This window comes from Poecilia formosa, unplaced genomic scaffold, assembly GCF_000485575.1.
Source record: "Poecilia formosa unplaced genomic scaffold, Poecilia_formosa-5.1.2 Scaffold238, whole genome shotgun sequence".
In the NCBI taxonomy this organism is placed as follows: domain Eukaryota; kingdom Metazoa; phylum Chordata; class Actinopteri; order Cyprinodontiformes; family Poeciliidae; genus Poecilia; species Poecilia formosa.
Window position 1 is genome coordinate 504914 of NW_006800177.1, and position 24500 is coordinate 529413.

Below are 24500 nucleotides of genomic sequence, written 5' to 3' on the forward strand. Positions count from 1 at the left end.
ATTCACTGAAAATCTGATTCTGGATTTATATCTCAGAAATTTTGCAACTTCTACAATGCCGTTTAACAACTCACTATCAAAACTCACTGAAATTCTACTATATGACCGGTTTATAGTGAGGGTAGGTTATAAAACAATATTTACAGTTCTAAGCATTTTGCAGAGCATCAATCAGTCATTCCATGACCGAAAAATGAAAGGAGTATGGCACAGCTGCAAAGCTACCAAGACGTGACCATCCAACTAAACTGACAGGATTACATTTTTATAAATAGAAGACACACCAGTAGTAACTTTAACTTTGAATCGTTGCAGCAGTTGTGTTGAAGCACAGTTGAAGCAAAACAAAAGCTCTGAAATGAGATGTGCATAAATCCAAATGAAAGAAAATAAAGATATTTAGAATATTCCCAAAAATGGTAAGGAGAAAACCCTTTTCAGTTTGTCCCAAGGAGACACAGAAATCATGTGAACGAAGGTAAGACCTGGATGAAAACTAAGAATGTTTTGATAACACCCTTCACATGTTGTGACGTGGCAGCAACATTATGCTAATGTGAAGCTTTTCTTCAATGGGGACATCAGAGTTGGTGTGAACATGGATGCAGTGGCATTCTGTACAACCCAGGAAGAAAACCTGGTAGAAGCTGCAATAGTCTAGAGACTGGTGTGGAGGTTTACACATCAGAAGGACTCTAAGCATGCAGATGGTGTGGCTTAGGTCGAGGCATGTGCAGCTTTTAGGAACATACTCCAGAATACTATTCACTGACAAACAGGAAAATGTTGAAAAAGTATGAAAACTTTTCCAAGACGAATTTGGCCAGTTTTTCTTATGTGCCAAGAATTTATTGAGACAAACTTGAACGCTACTGTCACTATGAGCCGTAAATGGTGAGGTTTCTTATATATATATATATATTTTTTTTTTTATTGAAGAAATGTTTCTTTGGTCTGCTGTTTCAGTTAAAAACTGCAGCATTACTACACTGAAATGTTCTGGAAATGGACTAGCTTCATTTTTTGCAGCCAGCTGTAGTTAACATCTCAGTTATGGTAGTTAATTTTATGTTATGTTGTGTTCACATTTCAGTAAGGTTTCACAACTTTGACGTTATCACAAAACAAGTCAACTAAGACATTTATAAAATATAATCAGTGATGCTGGGGTATTTCTGTCAGCTTCATTGCGTTGTTGTGACTGTTTTTGTGTGTGTACATTTTTCAGTGGGTGGGGAGGCAGGTCTGGGGGACACATTTTGCACCCTTGGTGTGAAACATTGCTGGGACTGGAAGGGTCAGCCAGGGGTGGACAGTAAATTTCAACCTGGTGTAAAACTGCAAGAAAAAAAAAAAAACCTGAACAAATAACTAAGCAAAATTGTTTTCTTGGAGTAATATAGTCCAAATATGATTTCAATAAAATCATGATTTTCAACAGTTGTAAATGTTTCTTCATATCCATCTGTGATAAACTGATGACTGACAAAACTTACTCAAACCTAATGTCCAATAAGACAGCACCAATGTCAAATTTAAGTCCAAGACTTTGTGGATAGTTATATTTTAACTTAATTGAGAACATTGCAGTCCTTAGAACGCGTGATAAGCTTGTTGGACAGATGAGCTGGGTGTTTTTCACACCTCAGGCAGAGTAAACACGTCTTCCTACTACCAGTACTTGCTCACACTTTTGTGCTGCCATGTTTTTACAAGTTCTCCAGTCACACAGCTGCCTCTGACATGGGAATGAACATGTTCAGCTCCCTGTGACCTGTCTTAAAAAAATGATTGGGCTTCAAGGAAATACTTGAATCTTCTAGTAAAAACTAAAATTTAAAGCCTTTAAACAGCCCCTTCCCTCTTCCAAACACAAGAAACAAATACTTCAGCATTCCAGTCAGGGTTTCATTATTTGAATTTTATGACACTGCTCCTTGGTTTTAACATTGAAAATATCAATAAGCCTACCTGTATAATAAAGGTAATGTTTCAAAAATAATTTTCTATAATCCTGTTAAAAGTATGACCAGTCATGGTGCTGAAACGTCCAGTCAATCTATTTTAACAATTAAAAAATATTCAATGAAATGTTTTGACAGCCAGTGCAAACAAAAAAAGTTACCAAAAAATCTTAAAATTGTTTGCTTCCTAAATTTAAATTTTTAGTCAAATGAAACTGCAAACCCTCTTCTGATTTTACCAGAATGTCTAAAGATAGGCTTTTTAATTTAACTTCACAGGAAATCAAACAAAAATATTTTAAAAGGCACCCATTTCCTAAAAAGAATAAGACTGATGTGCAAAACCTGTATTTATCTTTAGACTAGAGACATGAAATGACCAAGTATGTCCTGAAATAAAAATAGTAGTTAAGAAGTGAAAAACATGAAATTAAATATACAAAAAATAATAATAATAATTAAAGGCTCCTTCTGAGAATTTTAATAAACAGCTTTGGCACCTTTAATCTCAAAACAGTTTGTGTTCCCAGCTCAATATGACAGACAAGCCATGTTTGGTTACTTTTTGTTCTTTGCATGACAAACAAAAACATACAAATCAAGCAGTTGAAACTAGACAAACATTTAAATACAATTAATAAGCATCACAACAACATAAAAAACAATACATCTAAAAGACAATGTGACATCATCTCAAAGCTTGTTGCAACACTGAACACAAATAGATAAGGGTGCACCGATAAATTGGCCTTAATTTCTTGCATTTTGGTTGCGAAACCAATCTTATCAACCTCTGCAAACGTCTGAAAATCAACTCCTGTCTTGTTTTGCTCTGTCATGAGACAGGACTGACAGACCTGTCCATCAGATCACACCTGCACATGTGTGACTGGTAACAGTCACCCTTCTGTTGCCAACTTAGAGACTTGCTATCTTTAGTGATTTATCAGATAAAAAATAAATAAAAAAATCTGAATCATCAGGCCAGGCTTTGGAAATATCAGTGATTTGGCCAGAAAACTGCAATAGGTGCACCCCGACAAAATTAAGATCACAGATTAAAACAATCACTACTGACATTCACAATCTTTCTTTGGTTTGGTTTTTATTCATTTTCCACGTTTTTAACAGAATCTGGCTGCGGGGTGAAACTTTGACAATAATCATGTCTCACTTCTATTAAAAGACAACATAAGAACTATACTTAAAAAAAAAAACTACTGTGGTAATTTTTTTACATTTTGCTTGTTAAGAAAAAGTTATTCAAGTTTGAGAATTGTATTTGAGCAGTCAGGAAAAAAAAACAAAACAAAAAAAACTATTGAATCCAGTTAACAGGAAAAAAAAATCCTACTTTATGTGCTTATGACCAAATGCAAGCTGGCACTTGGAAAATGTTCATGCCCATGGAAGATCAAGATGACTATTAAGTGGTGGCTGCCACAGAGCCCTTTCTCTCACTAAAGAAGCTCTTTAGAAGCATCACTTGACCAACACCGATGACGAACAATAGAACAGTTTCTCCGATCGACCAGTACGTCACCCGCTCAAACAGGTGCTCTGCCTTTGTGCGGTCCTGGGCTTCTCTTAGCCTGTACCATGTCTGCGAGTCAGCCACCACCTTCAAGACTTCATGAATGGCAACACAGGACGACTCCAACTGAAAGCAAGACATGGACATAAGGATCAGAATAAAAGCAATACATTCACTATAGGAAATTGCTTACACAGCAATATTAAGGCAATTTCTAAAACTCTTAAGATATATGTTCCTGCAATGGAGGAAAACAAAAAAAGACTGGTCTCTGACTAAAAATAAGAATATCAATTCTTACTCTTAAGATTTGAGAAATCTAAACTTAAGTCAAAGCCAGCAGAAATGACACCCAATGATTTCCAAATTTGATACTGGATATTTTCTCCCTAAATAAAGAACTTACAAATGCAGCCCTTTTGGGTGCTTCTATTGTTAAATAATGATGCCCAAGTCTTTATGAGACCTGCAAAGATTTAACACTCAAAGTTGTACAAAACTACTCGGTTTCTACTAATTTGTTGGAGTGTTTTGAAATAATAACAAGCTCCTTTAACAGTACAACATCACCATATAAGCAGTGGAAGAAAGTGTTAAAATACTACTGAAACACATCGAAATAACTGTCTCCACCTAGTGGAGTTCTTCTAAAGTGTCCCACTGCTGAACCCAGTCCGTTTTAACCCAGCTGCTGCATAAGCCATCAAATCAAAGTCGATCAAAGTGTTTTGAACAGTAGTCACAGTGTTTAACATGAAACTGAACAGATTGTCAATAGAGCAAATGGAGACCTCATGTGTGTAACATATTTTGAAAAATGTATATAGTGTGAATTGTGCAAGGTAAATGTAATAATATTTATTCATTTTGTGTCCATTAAATTGACTCTTATTTTTTCTGACCCCAGTGATCTCTGACTCAGTCCTATTAAACATGTAAATATTAGTCTACTGGGATAGTTTCCAAGCACCAAGAACCCCAGACCTACCTGAGTCAACGCTGTACTCCCGCTCATTTTATCCAGGAGAGGTTGCTCCTCTCCGTGCCGGAAGTCCATGTACACAATTTTGTGCGTGAAAGTGGAAAACTCATTGCTGAAGCAGACCTTGTAGACTCCCTCCATGGCCGTGGTGTGAGAGAAGCTGTCATACTGCTTTTTCCTTTCATTGTACAGGACGTTGTCGTGGGGATCAGTGACAAAGCAGTCCACGTCATAGTTGCCCCCTGAAATAACCTGAAACATGTAAACAATGGTTTACAAAACCTGTCAACAATAACATATTTACAGTGCTGCCAGTCCCAGTTCACTTGGGTACATCAACTAGAATAGTTTTCTGCTATGGCAATCGTTTCCCCTTCAAATTCCAACAAAATGCTGTGGCCATTAAGCAGCAAAGCTCCATGAGGGCCCATTCGTTTGATTCAGGTGTGAACCAGGGAAACAAAACAAAAAACACACATGACACCAGTTCTTCAGGAATGAGTCTGGCCTATTTTTCCCATTTTAAAAGATAATCCAAAAGTCTGTTATTTGGAAGTAAAATACAAGGAAAGACAGCATGTGAAGAGCGTGGATTGTGAAGCCAGTAAAAGCTTACAACATTTAGGAAATGTTCAAAAATACATGCCCAAACTTGGAAGATCAAAGTTTATGTAGAGAATTTTACGTCTAGACTTTTTAATTGAATGCCCCGTTTACAGTTCATGTTAGAAACGCCTCTGCCTATAACATATGTTTGTAGCACTCAACAATACTTTAAGTAATGGAGATAAGATTTTAATACTTTTTTTTTCACTTTTAAAAAACGACTTTTTAAAATACAAGAAGCTCGGGAGGTAACTCACTTGGAAGTCTATGTCAAACTTCACATCTTTGTATAACTCCTCATAGAAGCACTGCTTATCGTTGTCAGGGAGTTCAAACGTGAGCTCCGTCCCAAAAACCAAAGCCACATGCAGCAGAAAGCAGCTTAGTCCCAGCCGGAGCATGGCGAAAATTAAATTAAAGCGCAGAAGACTAAAGAAGTGCTGTTTGCAAATGACGGCGACAGAGGAAAAGCTCTGACGTGGCGCCACCTCGAAGAACTTCCGGGAACCGGTTTGCTTATTTACTTATATTTGTTGTTGCTTGTTTGTTTGTTTGTTTGTTTGTTTGTTGTTTTTTTAAATAACGTTATTAAGTAATTCTTAGCAAAACTTTATAAAGAATAAATCTTTTCAGAGATAAATTAAACCCTTTGGTCCACAAGACAACTCCCAAATTTGACTGCATTTTCACGACTCACCTTTCAAAATAAAAGCACAATATGGCCCGATTGAACTCTTTTCTAAATTATTAAATTCAAACAAACATTAAACTTATATTGGCGCAATTGTTTGTAATTCGATCATATAATTGGAATCCAGTGATAAGCAACAATACTTAAAATAAAAAAGTGATTTGAGTTTATTTTTACTATAATCTTTTAGTTTAGTTTGTTTAGCTTATTTTACTTATTTCAAACATTCACATTCAAACACACTGATACTTGTTTGAAAATGAGAAGTAGTAACTCTTTTGATTCTACCTCATTTTTTTACGTCTGTTATTTTCTAATTGCGCAACAGCAATAGCAAATGGTTTGATTTTCTTTTTATATTTAAAACGTCAACTCACGAGCAGAGAGTAGCGAAAGTAACGAAAACTCTATGTCTCCATGGATACAGCGCGTCAGAAAAATGATGTACTGTTTGCTTCAGCTTTGCCACACAGAACATCTTTGAGGGATGAGAGCAGAAACAGCGCCTCCTACAGTCACGCGAAGATGTTGGTCCAAGAACTAGATTCCTGTCCAGGAATACAGAGGAAAAAAATCCACTACATCAGATGTGAAAAACAACAACAACAACAACAAAAAGAAGTTATTTACTGTTTATTTCAAAATACAAAATGTGAAATTTAAACGTGTCGTTTGTTGCTTAAAAACCAAGGAAATTTTTCAGCTTGATTATATTTTTGCTTAATATTTAATGTTTAAAAACACAAAATCTCTTGCTTGGAGAAACAAAAAAAATGTCCATATTTTAAGATCCAATTCTGCTGTTATTATAATTTACCTTATAATTGCCACTTTCTTCAGTAATTCCAATTTATTAACAACTTTTCAGCTTTTCTGACAGAAAACACACAAAAAAGTTTGGATTTGTTTTGTGCAAATTGATACTTCTCCAAAGCAAGATATGCTCTGTGCAAATCAGATCACAATCTTATTTTTCTCTTATCTGAATATAATCCCCTTGCTCAGATTATGCATTACAATGGTTTCAGAACTTCAACCACAAGGAACATTTTAGCCGAAGTGAGATGATACAACTATTTAAAGTTTCCCACAGTTCATGAAATATAAGGCTAGTAGTATTTTTGTCTTCCTCTGCTACTTCAAAGCTGCAAGGCATAAATACTTTTGCACCAAAAATATGTCCATATTATCTGGAGTCTTATTCTGAAAATCCCATCCAAACGCCCTCAGCGCCCTTTTTCCCGTTCATAAGTACTCATTACGTAATACCCTATAGTTCAACGCGAAGTAAGAGCACTGTGATAAAGAACGGGAAACCGCAACTTTTTTCATGGTTTGACATAATTCGCTTCCAGAGAATTTAAAGTTAATGTTAAGAAATTGTTTTAAGTTCAAGTTTGCATCAGTTATAATTTTCCACAGCTTTTAGTTTCCTATAGGTTCTTGAAATATGCAGAATTACGCAGATGTTCTGAAGGACTTCGTGGAGAAGCACAGTACGGGTCTCACAGTCGCTGCTGTTGCAGGTAAGTCTTTTGCATATGTATTTTTTGGACGTGTTTTGAAACATTTGGTGATTTCTGAAATGTTTAAAGCAGAAAGGGCATCTTTCAGAATGCACACTAGGAGGTTTAATGTCAAAGTAAACTGTACTTTGGACCCACAACAGTTCATGCCCCTCTATTCTGTCATGACAGAGACAATCATTGTAATCTTACTACAGTTGTTATCAAAGAAGTCAAATATCTACTAGGATGAGTGCAGTAATTTATCACTAATTAAAACATACCAAACCACATGCAATTCCACAGAGTCTTTTGTTAACACTTGTCCCCCTTCTGATAGGAATAGGGATTCTAGGTTTGCGAAGATGGATGGCAGGAGGGGTTTGTCGGAGCAAGGCCAGGCTGGATGGCAAGACAGTCCTGATTACAGGAGCAAACACTGGGATTGGGAAAGTGACAGCCATGGATATGGCTCAGAGAGGTGAGATGTTCTGTGGAGAGGAGGAAGGGTTTTTGGGTTTATTTGATTTCTTTGACGACACACCAAAGCATAGATGGAAATCACAATACTTTTGGTGGGGTTACAGAGTTAGTTAATATCTTATCTGCAGTAATAACTTACTTGGCCTCTTGATTTAATAGAATTTCAGCTCAGCTGGACTCAGACTAAAGATAACAGTAAATCTGGGAGGGTCTAGGACTCCACCTAATCTCAAAAAGCATCATAAGAGATTATTCAAATGCTATTTTATGATCCTTTAAGCTGTACTCACATCTATATTGGATAGGTATTTGGACAGAAAACATATACTGAGAAAATATCATGAAGCAATAAGAGTAGCTTTCTGACATAAAAGTAAAGCTGCATAAACTGAAAATATGTCTATATTGTCATATACTATTAGATTAATAGAATAAAGAATGCCAGTGCCTCCTACCTCCATTCATGCAGCTGATCATCAGCTTCTCTGGAACTATCCGATGCAAATGTAAGGATGGTCTCTGACTGTAGTCTTTGAGTTGCGCAACCTTGAAATGGGCCCCTTCTTTAACAGACCTAAATCAAATGGCTGACTTATCTTTTTAGCCTGTCATCAATTTCTGTGGAGGAGGAGCAACAAGTCATTTATTTGGATCAGATTCAGCTTCACAGTCTCAAAAAAGAGTAATAGACATGGTTTTCTTTTCAGCCAGGATTATTTCTTCATGTGTATAAGGAAACAGTGTAGTACTCTTGTTCAGCCAGCTGGATAGCAGCACAGAGTCACAGGTGGGGAAGGGCCAGCATTGCATTATTCTAGACTCCATGCACACAGTATATTCTGGTTAGTCTAGCAATTTGTTCAGCATCTCACTGGAGAGCCTTTAAACTACTGACAAATACACAGAAGTCTTGAAATCAACCAACTGATTAAAATCTTTGATATACTTTCTCATTAGTAACCATCATATCATGTAACACTCATAGTCCTGCAAAAAGTAGTGGCAGTGCAAGCACACAGACCTATCTATAGCTGAGTGTTGCTATTAAATAATTTTATTATGTTTTTTGACAAGGTGCCAGAGTGATCATGGCCTGCAGAGACATTCCCAAAGCCTACAGTGCAGCAGATGAAATTCGTCAAAAGACTGGGAACAACAACCTTTTGGTAAAGAAACTGGACCTCGCTTCACTGAAGTCTGTCAGGGAGCTCGCTAAGTACGTCCAAGAGAATGAGAAACGTCTGGACATCCTCATTAACAATGCAGGTCTGTGGCACTTCTTCCTTTGTTCTTCCTTCAGCAGACTGGTAGTTTAGTTCCATAAATTTCATTGTTGTTTTCCTTATCATCAAGGTATTATGATGTGTCCTAAGTGGCAGACGGAAGATGGTTTTGAAATGCAGATCGGTGTCAACCACTTGGGGCATTTTCTCCTCACCAATTCTCTTCTTGACCTGTTGAAGAAATCAGCTCCAAGTCGTGTTGTTGTTGTTTCAAGCGTTGCACACGTTACAGGTAAAATGGAGCTACTACGGAGTTTTACTGACCTATTTTCTGCATATACTATAATTCATTGAACCAAAAAAACTTGTATATTGCAGGTCGCATTCACTTCGATGACATTAACCTAGACAGAAACTACGATAATTTGGTAAGCTATCGGCAAAGCAAGCTGGCAAACATTCTCTTTGCCAGGGAATTGGCTGCAAGACTGAAAGGTACACATTCAGTGCGCCCCTGTTTTTGCATCGTGAAAACACACTAATTGTTTTTTCATGTTGTGACTAAAACTTTATATGACGGGTTCTTTTTAGGCACCGGTGTGACAGTGTACAGTCTTCACCCTGGACTGATTCGCACTGAGTTAGGTCGCCACCTGTTCCCTCACTGGTCATGGTGGAAGAGGACGATGGCCTCAGTCCTGATGATGTTTGTTAAAAGTCCCTGGGAAGGAGCCCAAACCAGCATCTACTGTGCTGTGGAGGAGAGTCTGGCAAACGAGAGCGGCCTCTACTATAGGCAAGTGCAAGTGAACACGGATTTTGATTATCAGTAACTTTTGGGGAAATCTGCTCTAACTTAGTTGAATATCTTTGTAGCAACACCTTTTGTTTCTGTCTTTTTGCACTGTAAAAAAAAAAAAAAGGATAAAATTCTGCTGACATTTTCTTGAATTTTTTTTTCTTTATGTTTTTTTCCCTCTGTACAGCGACTGTGCTCGCAAAAAGCCTGCAGCTCCAGCTCTAGATGACGCTGCTGCCAAAAGGTTGTGGGACCTCAGTGCCTCCATGGTTGGTCTTTCCTAAACATGGCCTCCTCACTTCAGCAACCATTTCCTTCCAGTGGCGTTGGTAACCCTGTTTACACGGGAGTACAAAGAGCTTCAATTTAATATAATTTTTTAATCACAAATGGGTATTTCATTAATTAAGACTTTTCACATGCTTGTATTTCAAAGCACTTAAATGTTTTCAGCACAATTATTTGCACTATATACTCTTATTCCAGTGAAGTAACACTTGCTATAAAGAGGTGCTAAGCTTTATTTTTATATCGCAAACAATTTATATAAGCATGATTTTTTTTTTTCTTTAATTGTACTAGAGGTGTAAGAATACACGTGTTCTTACCAAACTGTGACAGTCTGATGCTTGCGCTCAGATTTATCAGTTGCAGGCCATCACAGGTCTTGTGGACAAGAGGATGGACATAAGGCTTTTTTTTTACAATCTGTTTAATACCAAAAGAAAACATTAGTCAATGAAAAATGTTAGTTAAAGCAGTTCAAGCGTTAGACATGTGGCTGTTCCATTCAAACATCCATCAAATTTAGGCTCCTCAAACGGCTGTAGGCGACAAATTAAAACAGCAAAAAAGTATGAAAACTTTACAAAAATCAACCATTGTTCCACAGATTAGAGATGGATAGTTCTGTGAACTACTTCAGAAGAGTTTGTAAGGTAGTAAATTGTTATAATCCGGATTTCTTCCTTCTAGTCGCTGGAGAATCCTGCAGCAACAAAGCAAAGCTCAGCTTGCTTTTCCACTCCACAAATATCCTCGTTACTCACCTGTTTTGCTAATGTTATCATATCACGTCAAAAAGAAACCGTTGCACACATTAAAGCTGTTTGATTAACAAGATAAGGGTGTGTAAGTAAAGGACACTGATGTAGTTTAAGAAGCAAAAGATTTTAACAAGACAGAAGCTTGGAGACTTATTTTATGTAATCAAAAATATTTTATTGTTTTGTGATAAAGCAACAGTGAGCAGCAAGTGGTTCATTTATGGAAACTCAGACAGCCATTTATGAATATATGAATGAAGAACTTTACCCAGTATTTTAGGGTATTTATCATGATGACTCTAAAAAGCATTTGAAAATGTGTCAGCCTGAAATCTTGCATAATCACCTGATATCAAAAATGCCACTTTACTCCACAAATTTCACTAAATCCTGCTACTATGATGCTACAGTGCATGACATTTGCACATTTTAAGATAAATGCATGATTTAGTTATGCCTCTGTAGAAATATCAGCGGAAAATAACTTCAAATAGTGACAGCCATGTGTTTGCAAAATAAAGCTATCAATTATGCCTTATCTTTCCATGTACTTTTACACCCCTATTTATCACTTAATCTTCTAATTAACCCATTATATAGATGATTGTGGATGATTTCACAAAGCAATATTTTTAACAATGTAAATTCACAGCAAAGCCACAGATTTTCAAGAATGCACAAGAAACAATTAAGGCTTAAAAACGTTTATTGATGATATTTTACGAAAGAAGACAACTTTTATTTTCATATTCAGTTCTATGCCAGCTCAAGAAGTAAAAAAAAAAAAAAGTGAAACAAGAGGTTTTCTGTAAAGGAAATGGCTCTTGACCCGTGACGACAGCTCTTGGAGGATTGTTGCACTTTTAGAAGAGATGAGATCCTGAGAATGTAAACGCCTCTGGGGCGCAGAACAGATTGGAAGAAGAAATGCAACCAAGAGGATTGCACAGCTCACCCTAACACGAGATAATGTTTGTGATGCTAAGACAAGGCTGTTTTTTTTTTTTAATTCCTTTAATATAAAGATTTTCTGTGTGTGATAGTGGTAACTGAACTCACAAGGTGCCAAGTGTACAATATGAAGCCACCAGCAGTGTAATATTCTCACTAATAAAAGTCCAAAGAAAAGAGGCATTTTTGTGTCAGTTTGTAGATCACTAATGCAAAGACATTCTCAGCTTTTGTCAAAATTGTGTATTTGAATCAGGCTATTCTAATTTTGTTTTCTGTTTTTTAAGCTGAATCCTAAACTATATCATATATATTTGGGTATTTAAACAAAGGAAAATTAAGTTCAAATGATCAATGAAAATGAAAGAAATGTTTGGAATTATTACTAATCTGATAACTAATGCTTTAATTTGAAAGTAATGGTTTTTCTGACTCAAATTTGCAGTTAAATTAGCCAACAGCATATTTATATGTTGCTACTGTTCATACATAACAATTACTATAAAGCAGGTTTATTTGTATGTGATCTCTTCCTCTCTTTGTGTATTGGTTTTAATTCTACTGTAACTTAAATATGGAAATTACACATGTTGGCCAATTGGTGTCAATGCAACAATGCAGTATAATTACTCACCTAATCATGCATTCCACTTTCTGCTTATGATTTCCGTGACAAAGAGTTGTGTCGGCCATGCTGTATCATGTCAGGCTGTTTGCTTTCTGGCTTGGGAATTTCATGCTCAGAAATCTATCAGTTGAGCTCCTTAAATCATTTCGAAAAGTTTCCCAAAGACTGAGTTAGACACAAAGGGTTTTAATGTGTAAACATTTAAATTAACTGTAAAGGTTAGCATGTTGATTTGCCTTTATTCATTACGTAGCAGTTTTAAGTGAATAATCCACAAATGGCTCCACAAGCTAAGACGGCTGTCCAGAACCAGCAACCTGTAGTGAATGTCAGGCACATGCCCTTATCAGTTCTCCGTCCAACGGATACAGAATATATAGCTGGGCTGGAAAAGTGATAAGGAGATGTGAGTGACCACAGCAAACAACAGCATCTGTTTCTCTATGTCATAGTGACATGAAGGGTCTGTTGTCTCTAGGATGAAAGGAGTTAAAACTTCAAAGTTTTCAGTAGTCCGACCACAGGTTTTCCAAAATCCACCTTCCCTGTCGTCCGAGCCCCAACCTTGAGAGGGGTATTTCTTCAGAGTAGATGAGAGATGGTGTGCTGCTTCCACGTTTCAGCCAATAGAGACGGAAACCGTCCCTGCCAGTCCCTCAGATCCTCGCATGACTAAGAACTGGCTCATCTCTAACCGGTCAAAGTTGCGTCCAACCGCAGCAGCCCTTCTGTTTGCCTGCTGACAAACTTTGGAGACACACCCCATTGATGAGTTTTATTTCCCCAGAGCCCCGCCTGGCTCCCAGATATCTCTCTACTGTCATTGGTTCCCGGTTAGAACTCACCATACCTGCCCCCCGGCATTTGTGCACTTGAGCCAAAATGTTCTCACATCTGTCAGTCACGGGGTAGAGCAGCCAGTGGGATGTGAGAGACCAGGTTCAGTGGGTGTGTTTCCCACAGGTGTGGCTGAGCAGCACATTCCAGTGTGAACATACCTGTCACCTCCACTAGTGTTCAGATGATCCTGGAAAGTAAAGGCTCGCTGTTGACCGTTTGCTCTCCTCTTTCCTTGCTCTTGGGGCGTGCACAGCAGTGAGAGGAGGAAATTACTCCAAGTTCACCTGCACACATAGGCACTCTTTTCAATTCCCTCCTTCTACCTTTTTTTTTTTTTTTTTTTATCGTTATGCAATTCCAACATGTTCGTTGGGGCATAAAAGAAACACGTCTCATACAAACACAATGTTTTCTGTGTTCCCAGGAATTTGATTTGGAGATAATAAGAACCATGTTTCAGCTTTTACAGGTGTGCCAATGTAAGTGCATAGGACGCTTGTGGGTTTCTAGGAAATCTCGTTGAATCTGTGTATCCACCCTGACATGTGGCGTCAGTTAGCACAGGTGCAGGCAGTGGCATGTGCTGCCCTCTCCCGCCCCCCCCCACAGCAGAGGAGAACTTTAGATTATCTTTGCCTGCTTTCTGTCTCTGGAGTTCATAAAGTCGTACAGAGAATGTGTATGATGTGAAGATTTGTGTTGTCTGCCCCTCCGGTATGCAGGTGTCTGTCTTGACCTCCCTAATCCAGTTGATTTTTTATTTTTTTTTGCTGTCTTTTTCTCGCTCCGCCGTTTTCGCCCCTCCATGTCTGAGTTTGTCTCTTTTTTCTGACCGAGTACAGACGTGAACAGTGTTTGCCGCAGGCAGGTGTGGGAATGCAGGTTTGCTGCCTTCGTTGAATTTAAGAGGAACAGAGTGCGTAAGCCCAATGCCGTGACTACCTGTGGACGAGTCTGTGCCTGCGTTGAGCTGAGTCAGAACAACCACAGTGACGAATGCGCTAAGTTCACTACAGCTATTCGCTCTGTACAGCTGAATTGTAAAAAAAAAAGTATTTGCTCTCTTTCAGATTTCTTCAGTTGTCAATTTGTTTGTCACACTTTATTGTTTCGGACAATAAAAGTATTTTAATATCAGACAAAAATAACCTGAGTGGATATAAAATATATATTTTTCAATCATAAATTAATTGCCTTATATCTATAATAACAGTCTGTTCCACCCTTAGGAGCAGCAGCTAACATAACATTTTTTTTATTAACTATAATATGGTGTTGAAGCAGTCCCAGACTATCCCACTGCAACCACCATGTGTGATTTTCAGCACAATATTGTTTTTTTTTTCTTCTATTGTGCTGTGCTACTTTTATGCCATGTAACAGGATGCATAACTCGTAAAAAGGTCCTCTTTAGTATGTAAACAACATGTCATGATATACGAGATGGTATGAGATAGATAATCTGTGAAAAAAAAGATGTATGTATGAAGCAGCAGCTTATTTAGATTTAAAATGACAAGAGGCCTTAAAACAGCTTCTTCTGAAAAAAGCTCAAATAAGCATATCTGAGCAGACTAAAATTTAATCATCTAGGAATGATTTTATGATAATGAATATGTTTTGTATAGCCCATAGACATATCCTGCCCTTTTCAAGGGAGCACACCAGGTGACCTTTAAGAAATATTTTAAATCCTAAATAATGTATGCATTTAACCTTAAGAATTAATTGTGAAATTATGAGACTGATTAATTTCTTACTTTGGTAAAGTCTAGTGGAACTGTCTCCATCTAAGCATTTGTTTTGTTACTGTAGGATTAAAAAAACCAGCAGGAATCACATTAACTGTGCCAAACAAATGCAACAAAACATGACACTCTGCTGTCAGCACAACGGGGATATCGGCAGTAGATACATTAAGTTTGTTATGCAATACAAATAAGAGTGAACTCAGGAGTGGTCCCAGTGGAACACCTTTGGATGCGTTAAGATACATTTCTTGACATGCTCAATTTTCTTGGAACGATGTTATACAACCATCCAGCAGCACGTTCTGAGGCCGTGATACTGATAAGCACTGGCTTTTACTTTACACAGTCCACTGTGTCAAAGGCCAGGCAACGGTCAGTCAAAAGGGCTGAGCTGTGCCGCCTGTTATCTAGAGCCTCAATAAAATTCTTTATTACATTTAAACTTGATGTTTTTGTACTCTGCCCTTTGCCAAAAGCAAAGTGACATTTTGATAAGAAGAGTCTCGTACTCATTTGTGCCCTGAAACCATAACGAGGGCAAGCATTTTGGATCTGTAGTGAAAGTCATTTCTTGAAATAATGGTAGAACAAAAGAAGATTTCAGTGTAAAAGGCTAATGAAAGACTAACAATTTGCAGGTGTTGAAACGAAAACTAATTTCAACTGGCTCCAAGTTGTCGGGACAAGCAGGGTTTTTATCTAGTAATTTGTCTTCAATTAAAACTGAAAGAACTTGTCACAGAAAAATCATCAAAGCATCAAGAGTTGGAGTCATCAAATTTAATAACAAAAATGAACATGAAATAATAAAGTGCTCTTTAAAACAACAAAGCATTTGAGACATTAAGAAATGTTGATATGTCTTTAATGATGCAAAAGATAAACACCATTGCATTTTATATTATGCGTATTTGTTGGAGAATCACCATAAATAGTTGATTTATGATTTATTTTTGGCTGTAGCCAAGATCAGATAAAATTAAGTAATGCAGTGTTTCATTTTGAAAATAGTCTTTAAAGAAAGTTTGGCAATTGGTCCATCAAAGCTAGAGTTTTCTAAAATAATGTCATGTTTTAATATAATAATGTCATGTAACATTAAGCTTCTGAGAAGGTTATTAACATGTTTTTTGTTTCATATTTTATATCAATTTCAGTGCACTATAGGAAACAATTTCAAATAATTATTTTGCCTTTAATTTGTAACTTGTTTTATGATTATGAGTTGTTTATTTATTTGGGATTAAGCTTCTTAGGTTGCATAGCTTTAAATCATAACTCGCACTCCAAAAATCTGATCTACCCCTTCAAAAATATATTTAGTGTCCTCAAATGAATTATTATTTTTTTTTTTTTGATTGGATTAATTTATTTACACAATAGTCATGTCCAGTGAGATGAAAGTAATACAAATATACAGCTTTGGACATATAACATAGACCTTCATTTATATTCTGTATTTCTGTAACAAACCCCCACTTTCAAATTCTCTGCCAAGCATATATTTACAGTTTGCAAAAAATATTTACTTATTTTAAGAAAAAGCACTCTGAAACCCAGAAAAAATATAACAACACATTTTACCAAATCTTTGAACCAATAACACAGATCTTATTGGATCATTTGATCATTTTGGGCTATCATTTTGATCATTTAGTTATTTTAGTAGTATTCTTTGTCCTAAAGAAATAACCTCAGGTGTGTGACTTTAGTGGATCAGGTTGTATTTTTTGAGCAATTTTCAAGTAGTTGGAAAAAAAAAGAGCCACATAACAAGGATCAGGAGTGTCTAGAGGAAATTTAAGGCCAGGGTTGGGCAGGCATTTACCGGAGGACCCTGAGGCTATTTTCTGTCAGGGTCTATAGCGCCACTGTTGAGTGAGCATATACAAAGCAAGGGAGGTGTTAAGTCAGCTGTCTCCCTGGATTAGCTCACGCTGTGCTGCTCTGGACATTTTGACACGTAGTTCCCAGGATTTTTAACACTCATAGACATTAATGATTTTGTAATAAAGCTTAAAAAAAAACAAAAAAACACATGAAATGCTTAACTTCACTTTCCAAGTAAAGCTAGTATACAATAGAAAAAGATTAAAGACACTTAAAAAAACAAAAAAACTTTTTTAAAGCTGAAAATTTCCCCAAAAATAAAGTAAATAGCATATAAAAATGGATTTACAACTTAATTTCAATTGGAAATCTGTTTAGTCATGAAACCATACATGTGAAAACTAACTGAATTTGTAAATTATGTCCAGCGGTTTAGGTAATCAAAGCGTTAGTACACTGAGTAACGTGTAACAAGTTATTTGGTGTGGAAACTGTAGAGCTGAACAATTACATTTTTAATTTAAAATAGTTTCCTGTTGTTATTTTTTTTATATATATATGAAACCTTCATTTATCTCCAGCTATATTCTTCCACTGCATAAAGTGAATCGCTTTTTCTGCATGGTTTGACATTCTGCCGTTGATACTTTGTGATGACTTAACAAACCGCTGGGCGAGGAGGGCCTGAATCCTCCTCTCCTGGCTTTGTTGTCAATTATTTAGCTGAGTTCCTCTCATCAGTGTGAAAGTCTAGAGCAAAGCAAACAGCCACCGGCTCCTCTTTTTCTTTTTCCGGGGGTTATGCGGGAACATTGGACACCAGGGCTGCTGATGTGGACCAAAGGAGATCTGCTAAAACATCTTCTGTCCTTTACTGGGATTAGCACGGACACATTCCTGGCCCTCTGCGCCGAAGCTCCCACCATCCAGCTCCACGTTGTTCACACTTGTACCTATGCCTTCATTTTAGAACATATTATTTTGACATATAAGTGTGCCACAACATTTATTCTGTTGTGATAAAACATGGTAGAATAACAAATGTCAGTATTTTAACCAAACTGATGAGAAACCAACAGTTTGACATCAGCAGTAGCTATTCATCCCTATAATATCATCTTCCTCCATATTAATATCAATATTATAGCAAAAAATGTTGTCCACGTTTCACATGCAATGTTTGTTGTAGCTTGGCAGCGGGGGAGAACGTACCGCCCGGAGCTTCAAATCTTCTTTCAGACTCCTGTGGAATGTCTTCGCATACTTCCTTCGGCTGTCCGGAAGGTTTTTCCCACCTGTGGAGATTCCTGTGGCACACCTTACTGATCCCGTAATTTAATGTACTATTAAACTGTTTCTATAAATCTTGTGTGGGAAGAAATGGCTCAAGTTAATTTTCCTAAATGCTGCTGCTTATTTCCAAACCTATCAGGCCTTTTTTAGTGTCAACACATTGCTATGTCATACCAGGAATGCATGGCCTTCCAGTAGGTTACACTGTGTGTTGTCCTTCCTGGTTTACAGTTGTGCAGAAATATGGTGTAAATAAATCAAAATGTCTGCTGAGAGAATTACATTTAATGGTTGAAGTTTGGAAAACAATACCATGAGGGACCAACAACGTCTTGTGAACTGAAAAGTCACAGAAAGTTTACTGGGGTAATTTTGGGTCTTAAATATTAAATTAGAAATTAGGAGCTGAAGCATTTCACATTTTGCTACTAATTTGAATTTAAGCAAAAATATTCAAGTCCCCAACCCTTGAATTTTTAAATTGAAAGGACAATCTATGGCGATGTTCTGCTTTTTCTGTCTTCTTCGATATTAAGGAAAACTTGAGAATAATATTTTTTTAAAAGAAAAAAAAAATCTAAAAAATGTGCGATCAAAACAATGTATAATTTTGGTATAAAGGGGAATAAAAACTATTTTCAACTGAATATCAAGTACAGTTGTCCTTTGGGCAGTTAGTATTTATAAACCGATGGCTTTTAGCAGCAGGGAGGCCAACATGAAATGCAACAACTATTTGCCAGATTTGACAGCAAACAAACAAGCAACACCTAAAAATAACAGCATTTCTACCTGATCTAAGACCATATCCTGGAAATTTAGCAAATATTTTTAAAAGTTAAATGTGAAGCCATTTAAACGAGAAGCTATTTAAGCTATTTAAATTAAGCTATTTTTTGTATACTGCGCATACAAAGTTAAAATGTCTTCTTTTTTGCATGAAATCATTTTTTTCCACATCTTGTCGCAAACGCCTAGTAGCTCCTAGTTACCCACGGTAGCTAGTAGCCACAGCTCATGTAGGATATTTTGTTGACCTGCCAACTATTAAATCAGCTGTTTATGGAGAAGCAGAAAGAAGAAATTTATTTTGGAAAGTCATAAAAACACAGTTACAGTTTGCAACAAGCCATGTGTTATAATTTTGTTGAGCATGCAAAACATTACGTTTGGATGGAAAGTAACATGCAAATCACCCTCAACATTTCATTCATCCATGGTGACACAGTACATAGTTGAGTCTGCATTTTGCTGTGGAGACAGGAGCTGCAAAAAAATAAAAAATGAAATAAAAAGGTTTACCTTTAAGCAACAAGCATAAATACATGGCAAGAAGAATGGGGGACATTTATTTATATAATTTATTCAGTTATTCATCAGTCACTAAAAGTAATGAACTCTATCAGCCAGTCATTTTTAAATCTACCTTCTAGAGAGTCATCTTTAGCTAAATGAGAGCTCGTCAACTTTCCCACAGTCTTAGCAGACTGGAAGCAACACTGTAAAGCCTTCAGAGCTGCTGTTGCTGTTGCTCTGCTGCACTGCTGTTGCTCACTGGAGGATGAAATGTAATCATGGAGAGCTGCCAGCGCACATCAGGACCTGGCAGCTGAAACTGCAAACCCAGAAAACTGCAACCCATCCACTCTCTGTTATCACTGACAAGTTCCTAACGCCAGAGGGCGAACTTTGCACTTAGTTTGGCAATAAAAGGCACAAACCTATGTGCCTGTATACAAAATGCGCACAGTAAGTTGAGGGGCGCTTTTTGATTCTCAAAGAAAGGTATGCTTCTTTTAAATTGTGTAAACAAATCTGGTGTGTAGCACTGCAGCTGAGCTTGCAAAGGGAAATGCTTCAGGCATGTAACGTAAACACACTCGATCACCATGCAACAGAGAGAACTATTTAAAAACATGAATGTTGCTCACACTTGGAGCAAAAAAGCAAATTTACAAGCAAGCTTAACAAGGCCAGGATGCTATAAAACAGCTGGATGTAAATGTAGCAGAAACCCAAATCCAGTTTAACTGCATTCAAGCCTTTTTCAGAATTCTTGTAAGTAATGAGAAACCACTGTGGCAGGATTTTTTACTATAGGAAAAAAACCAAAAATGTCATGATTCTAACTGTATTTGATAACATGTGTACTATAATTATTAAAGGTTGTCTAATTTGGAATTCTCCTTAGCGTGGTAAAAATAACTACAATTTCTTATATGTTTATGAAAGACTGTGTAGTTTGGAGGAAAAATAAAACAAAACTTATTTCCTATCTGTGCAAATAATATATTGAACAAGACATAATCAAACATAGAGCAGCAATTTCAGAATATTTTAGTTAAGTAGAATAAACGCTATCAATTATCACCCTCAGCGAGCTCAAATCCCTGTTTGAACAGCGACCTCTAGTGGTTGCGCAATGATATTCTCTTGAGGAACTTGGACAAACTACAAATTTCAAATCAAAGTCAAACAACATCCGGTTCAAGGCTTATTTAAGTTATTGTAGATGAAACCAAATTTAGTATTTTATTATTTCTATTTCAAATTGTGTTTCAAATACACAAAATTTAACTCTTTATTTATGTTCTGCAACTGACAAAAAGCCAACTGTTATGTAGTGAAGAGGCACATCATGCATTGTTCTTCAAAAGCTTACATTTGCACAAATTGGCATGCAATATAAATGAAAAAGAGGATGAAGGAGAAGAAATTGTTTTAATATGGCTTCTGTTCTGACCCATATCATTAATATTTTTTATTAAAATGCCAAATAATAATATTCTTAGCATTAGGTCGTATGACTTTAGATGCTTATGAGATCTATTTAACTGTTATTCTATTGTGAGAAAAACTAATATTTTCTCCCAATAGAGCTAAGCAAGAAAATAAAATATATTTAGGTTTGACGTAATCTTTTAATTTGACCAAGTTCCTCTTCTGACTTCAAGTAATATTAGTGTTTTGAATTGGCCTGGGAAGAGACCTGAGTTGAGTCCAGCCTCATGAAGTAAGTAAAGATTAGGGTGATGGTAAGGAGGAGCCATTGAGCTTCTGATGAATTATCAAAATACCAGTGAAAACATGCAGCCCAGCAACTAAAAGCAAGCTTGTTTGTAATTCCAAAAGAACATTCCTCTGATTAGAAGGGATGCATCTTAGATGTGCCATTTTAAAATTGATATGTCAACAACAACAGATCATTTTTTTATCTAGATGCTCTATTGAAAGAAGTGATGCTCTTTTTCAATAGTTTTATCTTTTGAGAGGTGCCTGTCTCATTTCCTGTGACAAACAAGCCTTTTCATTGAATTAAAATCATTTTAAACTAAAATTTTCCTGGGGTATATATAATATTATGTGAAAAAATCTGAACATTCAGCTCTTTATTGATAAATGCTCACATACTATATGACTGTCTTCAGCGAGATGATTCTCACCACCCTACCAGTCTCTAACATTAGTCTGAGGAACTTTCATCTCTCCTGGTTGTTTCAGGTAATTTTAGTTTCCCCAGAGTGTCTCACTAAATCAAGGGCTTTGACTTTTCTCAGGACTTGTGATTTCTTAAATTTCAGTCAGTCCTTGATAGATTTATAGGTATGTTTTGGCTTATTGTCACATTTGCATCAAGTTTGCTTCTCCCTTCACCTCAATTATTTTTAAAGCTACTTTCACGTTATCCTTAAGCATTCTTTGATACATGGTAAAATCAATGGTGGCCAGATTCCTCCTCACCAAAGCAACCCTAAAGCGTAACAGTTGGTATGAGGATTTTTTCAGCAGTGCTGTATTTGGTTTGTGCCAAACATGCTCTCTGTACTGCTGTCCAAACGATTACATTTTACACTCATCTGGCCAATAAGATTTATTCTAGAGTCTCATCACATAAACTGTGAAGGAGGATTTTATTTATTTATTTATTTATTTGCATTACGATGTGGACAAGCCCCTCCTTCTGTTGTGTCTTTGAATACTGTGCTGTTGTAGTTGGCCATAGCAGCCTTCTGTTGACCCCATTCCCCTACTTTCATATGCTTAAAAGCATAAATTATACTTCTCATTTAGTTGACGTGAACTAAGAAGACAGCTGAAGAACGGAGGGTCCAGAAAAACCCTTCACATATTAATATGATCAAAAATATGAATATCCGCAGGTGCTTCCTCGCTGACTGCATTATAATAATGAACACATGTCTTCATGAGTCAGCCTCCGTCACCAACTGCCGGGACTATGCATGCGCCTGTATTAATGCAGAACTGCACAGGGTATGTAAGGGATGTTTTTTTAGCAAATTCCTTCTTCATGCATGTGTCCTCGGATCCACGTGTCAAGCCAACATGTTGTCTTAGACGATGTGCTGTTCGCTGACCCCTGCTAACATTTGAGGATGAGGCAGCGAGCCTGTCAAGGACTAAGAGCTCCCCTTGTCTGATTATGATGCGTTGTCTTTCATTAATATGCCTCACCTTCAGAGCAGCAATATTGCATTTGCATGCCATTAGCATATATCCGTGGAGCAACCATTTGTGGCTGCGCTGTGGTGGAAATGGCACCTGTTAGAAAGCAGATGCCTCTCTGGTGGGGTTTTAGGGAAGCTCAGGGTTTAAGACCTGGGGAGTCCTCGGTTCGTGAAATCATCTCATCAGCTGCATTAGTGTAGCTAAATGTTTTCATATTAAGATAGAGAGGCTCACTTTGTAATGTTCCGCTGCTTTCTGTTTTTATGTTTTAATGATCTCAAAATTGAAATGGTTTAGATGGAGATTTCTTTGCTTGGTGCTACATAAAGTAGCGTGGAAGGACGTAAAGGTCTATAGCAACACACAACCTGCTTTTGTTACAGCTGCATCTACAAGAGTTGAAGTGTGTCAAGCAGCTTTGCATGTCTAGACACTTAAATGTTTGCTTATTTCTCTATACAACAGCTCAAGTTCAAGTAGAGATGGAAAGTTTATGCATTAAACCCCAGCCCTTGTGCTAATAATAAAAATTAAAAAAACAACCTAGTGAAATAAATTGCTTTTAATGTTCTCTGTGGAGGTGGCAGAAAACCTTGCACTGATCCTTTAACCCAGCATTGATTTACCTAAAATGGGATCATTGAGCACCTTCTCAGAAATGTTAAAGATGGAAAAAAAAAAAACATTGAAGATTAACAAAAATGGCAGGTGAAATGTATTTTGTCTGTAAAATTAGTGGTTGTGTTTTTGCCCTGTCTAAAATCCATGCTTCCTATCCGTAATGGCTCTGCAGAGCAGGAGGAAGCAGCAGACAGGTGGTGACCCTGCATGCAGTACCTGGCACACAGTGTGAGTGTGTCGAGCTGCAGCCAAAGCCCAGAGCTGGCGACAAGAATCAGCTTGCCATCGGGGAGGGCAAGAAGCGAAACAAAATATAAATCACAGGATGTACAGTGTATTAGATTTCATACTGTGAACAAATATTCTGTTTTAGGTTTTTTTTGTAGTTGTGTTTTTGTTTTTTCATTGTATGGAGACACATTGAAATGTTTTTGTCACTGTCTGATATTAAATCAGATTAAAGCTTTCCTGTCAAAAAGGCAAAATAATTTTCATTTGCTAAATGCTAGAATAATGATCATATTATGGCTTTGTAATTTTCAGTAGGTTTATTTACAACATGTGAGTTACCATTTTAAGGAAACCCCTCAAACATGCTCGTTTGTGTGACATTGTGGGAAAATCAAAAGGAATGAATCAAAATACAGAGGACAAAATTTCTGGACCTTTGGAAAATAGATACAATTTCTTTTATTCTTCACTTAAACTTCAACTTTGGGATTGTCAGCTAAAATATGATTTAAAACTAAATGTAACAATAGGAGCTAACTATTATTACATTAAAAGTCAAAACTTCGATCTTATATTTTTGTCATCTTTTAGATTGCCAAACTTTCCCCGGTCTAAGCTAAACCTGATCCAGCACTGCCTATTTTAACTCATTAGCACATCTAATGCAGGGGTTCAGTGTTTTGCAGATATTTCATCCCATGACCTTAAAAGATCTCCTGATGAGCAGATGGTTGGTTTTATCTGTTCCCAGAGATATGACTGCGACTGTATCTGAATGAGGAGTCATGCAGCTGTCTTCAGTATGTTTAAGGCTTTTTATACATAACACCTGGGGGATTCTTTAAATATTTTCCTCTGCAGAGGCTAAAAATATCATCCAGCTTTAATAAACAATTTGATTATCAACATTTTCCATTAAACCCATTTTTATCCCTTGTCTCTTTGTTGATGAAAAACTCTGGCTTGGCATACTGAAGCAACCCAGAAACCCAGAAAGGACACCTTAAAATCCTGTTGCACAATAGGCCTAAAATCACCCCCCATCCCCCACTTAC

General features: G+C 36.9%; 2 protein-coding genes across 3 annotated transcripts; one reads left to right on the forward strand and one right to left on the reverse strand.

The window, feature by feature from the left end:
* Nucleotides 1–2422: 2422 nt before the first annotated feature.
* tmed3 (transmembrane p24 trafficking protein 3) lies at nucleotides 2423–6142 on the reverse strand. Its single transcript, XM_007569229.2, has 3 exons — nucleotides 5344–6142; nucleotides 4487–4732; nucleotides 2423–3624 (listed from the first exon to the last, which is right to left on the reverse strand). The coding sequence occupies exons 1-3, from the start codon at nucleotides 5485–5487 to the stop codon at nucleotides 3391–3393; spliced, it is 624 nt and encodes a 207-aa protein (XP_007569291.1). The 5' UTR covers nucleotides 5488–6142; the 3' UTR covers nucleotides 2423–3390.
* An 885-nt stretch (nucleotides 6143–7027) lies between these two features.
* LOC103149874 (retinol dehydrogenase 13) lies at nucleotides 7028–11967 on the forward strand. 2 transcript variants are annotated; one of them, XR_001664368.1, is made up of 8 exons: nucleotides 7028–7303; nucleotides 7623–7763; nucleotides 8840–9031; nucleotides 9119–9280; nucleotides 9367–9483; nucleotides 9580–9784; nucleotides 9975–10728; nucleotides 10795–11967. XR_001664368.1 is itself a non-coding variant. In XM_007569232.2 (8 exons), exons 2-8 carry the CDS (start codon nucleotides 7228–7230, stop codon nucleotides 10069–10071), a joined length of 990 nt encoding a protein of 329 aa, XP_007569294.1. In that variant the 5' UTR covers nucleotides 7052–7110; nucleotides 7200–7227; the 3' UTR covers nucleotides 10072–11967. The 2 variants fall into 2 exon arrangements, 1 of the variants encoding a protein (XP_007569294.1); XM_007569232.2 differs by having other exon boundaries at nucleotides 7052–7110; nucleotides 7200–7303; nucleotides 9975–11967.
* The last annotated feature ends 12533 nt before the right edge of the window (nucleotides 11968–24500 follow it).

Coding starts and splice junctions, on each gene's coding strand:
- tmed3 (XM_007569229.2), bottom strand. CDS start 5,487: ATGCTCCGGCTGGGACTAAGCTGCTTTCTGCTGCATGTGGCTTTGGTT. Junction 4,733..5,343: donor AGTTTGACATAGACTTCCAA/GTGAGTTACCTC, acceptor TACATGTTTCAG/GTTATTTCAGGGGGCAACTA. Junction 3,625..4,486: donor GGAGTACAGCGTTGACTCAG/GTAGGTCTGGGG, acceptor TCTTGCTTTCAG/TTGGAGTCGTCCTGTGTTGC.
- LOC103149874 (XM_007569232.2), top strand. CDS start 7,228: ATGCAGAATTACGCAGATGTTCTGAAGGACTTCGTGGAGAAGCACAGT. Junction 7,764..8,839: donor CATGGATATGGCTCAGAGAG/GTGAGATGTTCT, acceptor TTTTTTGACAAG/GTGCCAGAGTGATCATGGCC. Junction 9,032..9,118: donor CATCCTCATTAACAATGCAG/GTCTGTGGCACT, acceptor CTTATCATCAAG/GTATTATGATGTGTCCTAAG.